The sequence below is a fragment of the Vigna umbellata genome, chromosome 9 (assembly GCF_029865625.1).
Source record: "Vigna umbellata cultivar VRB3 chromosome 9, Vumbellata_1.0, whole genome shotgun sequence".
Lineage (NCBI taxonomy): Eukaryota > Viridiplantae > Streptophyta > Magnoliopsida > Fabales > Fabaceae > Vigna > Vigna umbellata.
In genome coordinates, this window is record NC_142173.1 from 9,055,315 (window position 1) to 9,061,314 (window position 6,000).

General features: G+C 40.7%; 1 protein-coding gene across 2 annotated transcripts; it reads left to right on the forward strand.

The window, feature by feature from the left end:
- Nucleotides 1–1,421: 1,421 nt before the first annotated feature.
- LOC124830432 (pentatricopeptide repeat-containing protein At4g38010-like) lies at nt 1,422–5,663 on the forward strand. 2 transcript variants are annotated; one of them, XM_088099144.1, is made up of 3 exons: nt 1,422–1,978; nt 2,059–4,189; nt 4,519–5,663. In XM_088099144.1, the coding sequence occupies exon 2, from the start codon at nt 2,373–2,375 to the stop codon at nt 4,158–4,160; it is 1,788 nt and encodes a 595-aa protein (XP_087955270.1). In that variant the 5' UTR covers nt 1,422–1,978; nt 2,059–2,372; the 3' UTR covers nt 4,161–4,189; nt 4,519–5,663. The 2 variants fall into 2 exon arrangements, with proteins under 2 accessions (XP_087955270.1, XP_087955269.1); XM_088099143.1 differs by having other exon boundaries at nt 1,422–4,189.
- Nucleotides 5,664–6,000: the final 337 nt, after the last annotated feature.

Here is a 6,000-nt window from a genome sequence, read left to right on the forward strand (position 1 = left end):
GAATTAAATTCAATAAGCTTACCCTTGCATTTCCATTGTGTTGTCTGGTTATGTACATCCGTCTTGTCAAATGCAATGATCATCCGTGTGGATGTGAGCAGAGGGAGATGTGTCTCTGGAGCAAACACTGGAAGATGGGATCCCTGCTGAAGAAAATTTAGTTGAGGTTGAAGTGAAGGCCAAACAGTAGCGCGTTCGGTTTTTAGTTAGAATATTTAGGATATTGGGCCGCTGTGAGCGAGCGCCCTTTTACTGATTGTAAATATTAGGACGTTCGGTAATTGTTTTGTAAACCGTTCGTCCTCATTCTTTTGTAAACGCTCGCGAATTCATCTGTGTTTATATATATTAGGCCGTTCGGCCACTTTTGAATCTCTGATTCCCTTTTTCTTTAAGACTGTTTTGCTTTATTGATACATGTGATTATTCTAAATATATAGTTTGATGACTGTATAATTTTGGGATGTTACATCTCTCGTCCCTGTACGTCCGTCTTGTCATTGCAATGATCATCCGGGTGGATGTGAGCAGAAGGCGAGGCATTGCTAGAAGAGGTTATTGAAGAGGAGAATCTGGTAGACGTGGAAGTCAAGGCCGAGCCTTAGAGCGTTCGTTTGTTTAGATGTTAGTTTATTAGTTTTGATTTTTGAATGTTCGGTTATTTTGGTTTTGTAAAACCGTTCGTCTCTGACCCGTACTTCTGTAGTATTGTAGTAAATGTTGTACTTAAAGCCTTTTGGTTTTTGAACTCTGGTCTTAGTGTAAAGACTGGACTGTTTAATTATGAAATGTAATTAATTCTAATTTATGGTTATTACTGTATTTTGGGATGTTACAGAAAAAAGAAAAAATTAAAGGGCAAGACGTTTTAATTGAGGAATGCAACTGAGATTGGGGAAACAAATTGGGGGTTTTTATTATTAGGGTTCGCGTGAGGGAAGAAAAATCGCGATCTTTGTTCGAGCTGAAGCGGCAAGGTTCGTCGGTGAAGAAGAAATAGTTGGAAGCGGCAGAGTGCATGCAGGGGTTCGTGTCTCGGTAGGTCAGGTGTGGGTCCTTTATTGATGAGAAACTACAATATTCGGTGGTGGTTCCCCAAAGCAACCCAAGAACCAATCATGCCATCATCATAGTTATCTGAAGTGTGTATGAATGACCAGGAAGCTCAACTATAGATGTGTGTATAAATGACAATGATGCCAAGTTTAAGGATCTTATTATGTAATAGTCTAAGAAACAATGTTTATGGTTTTATTGCTATGTAATTTAATGAATGACAATGATGCCAACTATGTATGGTTTTGGATGTATTACAATGTTTTGGATATATTAGAATTTTCTCCTTTGACGTCTTATATATTACAATGACCAGGAACTGTATTTCCATTGCTGTATCACTAAAGCATAAGTACTGTTTTTTAATAGTTTGGTTGGCACAGTTATGTTTAGAAATTTTTGCAGGTCTTATATCTGATACTTTAGGGTATAAGGTGGGAGGTAATGAGAAGGAGAAGAAAGGTAAGAGGGAAGTGAGGCCGAACGGTATCAATCGTAAAGGTTGAACGTTGGAAGGCAGGGAGCACATGTTAGGGGCTGGAAAGTGTACAAGAGAAGAAGGTGTAGGAGGGAGAGAGAGGGGGACCGAACGGTAGAAGGTGGGGAGCTATGTGACCGAACGGTAGAGGGAGGACGACCAGACGGAACGGTCGGGAACAGGAAGGTAGTTGGACGAGTGATAGAGGGTGGACGACCAGACCGAACGGTCGTGAGCAGGGAGGTAGTTAGACGAGCGGTAGACCAGGGAGGACGACCAGACCGAACGGTAGAAGGTGGGGAGCTATGTGACCGAACGGTAGAGGGAGGACGACCAGACCGAACGGTTGGGAACAGGGAGGTAGTTGGACGAGCGATAGAGGAGGGTGGACGACCAGACCGAACGGTCGTGAGCAGGGAGGTAGTTGGACGAGCGGTAGACGAGGTAGGACGACCAGCTCCAGAATTGCTTCCTCTGTTCTTAGCAGTTCTAGCTGTTCTTACCACTGTTTTCTCTCCACACAGGCAAAGGGTGATACACCATCAATCGTAGATACTCCACCACCACGAAAAACGAAATCAGAGTTTTGATTCCGCCAGCCATTGCATGTCGAAGATGAACAAGAATGCGACTTCTGCACTTCATTATCCATCACTTCGAATAGAAGAAAGAACGCGCACCCTCCCACTCCCAACTACATAATCTTCACCCACGAACACTGGCGCTTCGAATCAAAGAAAGAATGGGATTTTTTCCCTCACGCGAACCCTCCTACTAGTAAGAACCCCCAATTTGTTTCCCTAATCTCAGTTGCATTTCTCAATTAAAGGGGGCTGCCATGAGTAAGGCTGGGCAATCTCTGAAATCGGTTCTCTTGGATTTGATTCACAAGAGCAATGGCTTGAGATCCTTCAAGCAAATTCATGCGCATCTATTGACTTCTGCCCTTGTTGCCAATGACTTGGTTATTTCCAAAGCTGCAATTTTTTTGGGAAAACATGTTACAGATGTTCATTACCCTTGCAATTTCCTGAAGCAATTTGATTGGAACTTGAGCTCTTTCCCTTGCAATTTGCTGATTTCTGGCTATGCCTCTGGCCACTTACCCTGGCTTGCAATCCTGATTTATAGATGGACTGTTAGGAATGGTTTTGTGCCTGATGTGTACACTATCCCAGCAGTTTTGAAATCTTGTGCTAAGTTTTATGGGATTGTAGAGATTAAACAGTTTCATTCCGTAGCTTTGAAGACTGGCTTGTGGTGCGACATTTATGTGCAAAACACTCTTGTCCATGTGTATTGCATTTCTGGGGACACTGTTGGTGCTGGCAAGGTGTTTGATGACATGCTTGTGAGAGACGTGGTCTCTTGGACTGGCTTGATATCTGGGTATGTCAAGGCTGGGTTGTTTAATGAGGCCATCGCATTGTTTTTGAGAATGGATGTGGAACCTAATGTAGCAACCTTTGTCAGCATACTTGGGGCTTGTGGGAAATTGGGTTGTTTAAATTTGGGGAAAGGAATTCATGGGTTGGGTCTCAAATGTCTGTTCGGGAAGGAGTTGGTGGTATGCAATGCTGTGTTGGATATGTATATGAAGTGTGAGTCTGTCACTGATGGAAGGCAAATGTTTGATGAGATACCTGAGAAAGATATTATTTCTTGGACTAGTATGATAAGCGGGTTAGTGCAGTGCCAGTATCCCAGTGAATCGCTGGACTTGTTCTGCCAAATGCAAGGCTCAGGTTTTGAGCCGGATGGAGTTATACTTACTAGTGTGCTTTCTGCTTGTGCCAGCCTTGGGCTTCTTGACTACGGTAGATGGGTCCATCAGTACATTGATCAATGCCGTATCAAGTGGGATGTTCATATAGGAACTACATTGGTTGACATGTATGCAAAGTGTGGTTGTGTAGACATGGCGCAGCGTATCTTCAGTGGAATGCCTTCTAGGAATATCCGTACTTGGAATGCCTATATAGGTGGCCTAGCAATAAATGGACTTGGGAGGGAAGCATTGAAGCTATTTAAAGATTTGATAGTGTCAGGTGCAAAGCCTAATGAAGTGACATTTCTTGCTGTTTTAACAGCTTGCTGCCATTCTGGCTTGGTCAGCGAAGGCCGAAAGTATTTCAATGAGATGTCAAGTCCCCTCTACAACCTTTCTCCCTGGTTAGAACACTACGGCTGCATGGTTGATTTACTCTGCAGAGCTGGACTGGTGGAGGAAGCTGTGGAGTTGATAAAGACAATGCCCATGTCCCCTGATGTGCAGATCATAGGAGCGCTTTTGAGTGCCTGTAATACATATGGGAATGTTGGATTCACCCAAGAAATCTTGAAATCACTGCAGAATTTTGAATTTCAAGATAGTGGCATATACGTGCTTCTTTCTAATATGTATGCCTCTAACAAGAAATGGGCTGACGTGAGAAATGTTAGGAGACTGATGAAGCAGAAAGGAATAAGCAAGGCTCCTGGGTCTAGCATTATAAGGGTGGATGGTAAGAGTCATGAATTTTTAGTTGGAGACAGTAATCATACTCAAAGTGAGGATATTTACGTACTATTGGACATCCTTGCCAATCAAATATACTCTGAGGGGCATATTAATACCCTCTGCTAATCAGACAACTCTGCAGTCAACTACGCCAGGTTCGTATTAAAATTTTTATTACTGGTCATTTATATTTTATTTTTTCTCACCAGATCCCTGTAGAGCAAGTTATGTTTCAGAGGTTCTACATGGTTCCTCTTTGTTGGTGGTTTTATTCCTTTGTATCTTAGTCTCTTGGTGTTATTATAGGTATGATGTTTGGAATGGGGCAGGGATGATGTTCGGGTGTAGGGAAATCTTTAATAAATTATTGTATTTTTGCTTTAATTCAGCTTATGTTGTATTTGTCTGCTTCTTATTGTTCTTATTGTCCTCCAAGACTTGAATTGGAATCAGGCTTGTTCTTTACATGTTTCAAATGCTATAGGTGGAAGTTGCTATTTTAGCACTGTGCAAAGCTATAAGGCTTATTATATGTCCTGAGGGTTATACTGAAGAAAGTTCTTCTAGGTTCTTGACATTTCTGTCTAATGAAGTTCATTTTGAAGCAGTTGAAAGGCTCTTATCTTCACAAAATTTCATTCATGCCATTTATAAAGCTGTTGAATCTATTCCAGAAGGGCAGGTGTGTGGGTGTATTAGACAGATAAGAGATGATATTTCAGAATCTCTCATGTGGATGAAAGATTTTTGTCCATTGGTTGATGGCAAGAAATTGCAATTTTTTAATCTGCAAGTGGAACTGTTTGGTAAAGGGCTATCCAGACTATATTGTTTAGTGCTTGGTTCGGTGACAGTCACTGATGGTAACCGCAATCTTTTTGGAGTTTCCGTAAAAGAATTTATGGAATTAATGCGTCCCTACTTGAGTATTCTAGTTGGAAAGCAGCAAGATAAAATCTGCAAGTTCTTTTCTTCTGTCATAGGTCAAACTGTTGATCGAGTGGTTAGAAAGGGAAACTTTTTAAAGAAATTTGGTATGTCCATCCAATGGGTTCTTGTGTTCTTCTTTCAGTTGCATGTGTCTTGCCAAACCTTATATAGGCAAGCAAGCCTTATGCCTCCTGATTTGCCAAAAAAGTCTGCAGAGGTGGTAGATTATACAGCATATTCTGCTTGTGAGTTGATGGACATGATTGATGAGATAGACTTTGACTTTTTTTCTTGGATTGTTCAACCCTCAGGTTCCCTCCTTGATGTTATGAAATTTATTTCTGACATATATCTTAAACATGGCCCAGATGATTCTTCCCCTTTGATCTATATCTTTCAATCTATGGCTCTTCGAAGGCTTGTTGACTTGAATAAACAGATTATATTGTTCAAGTATATGCAAAAGAAGCATTATTTGCAGAAGCCTTATAGATCCCAAATCAACACACTGAAGGAAGAAGCGGCTGGACTTACTAATTTTATTATGGAAAATTTATCATGTGTGTTTCAATCCCCAATCTTTGTTTCTGAATTTGCAACTTGTGAAGATGTAGTTTCTGTGGCCACTCAAAGCAACGAATGTGATCTAGGAGTTTATTTTGCTGACAGAAAGTCATTGCAAACACTCATTTGGTCTAATCTTTGCAAAAGTGTTGATGTTTGGAGCAACCATGCTTCAAAGAAGAAAATGAAAAAATTCTTCTCACATTTACTCCATACTTACCTTCAAAGTCTAACAAGTAGTTTTCAAGAGTCAGGTGTGCAAGAAATTGACAAATTTAAGCGGCTCAAGAGGGTCACTTTGTCACAAATATCATCAGAACTTTTAAATGATTCACTTTTTTATAAACAAAAAAGTAAGATCCTCCTTTTGTTATACACAGTTCCTTTTAACCTTCACACACAAACACCTATACTTAATCTTTCCAGTATTTGGTTTAGCTTTATAGCCATCTTTAATTTGTTTCTTGTTTAA

What these genes read in the sequence shown, in the direction of transcription:
- LOC124830432 (XM_088099143.1), top strand. Translation starts at nt 2,373, where the DNA reads ATGAGTAAGGCTGGGCAATCTCTGAAATCGGTTCTCTTGGATTTGATT.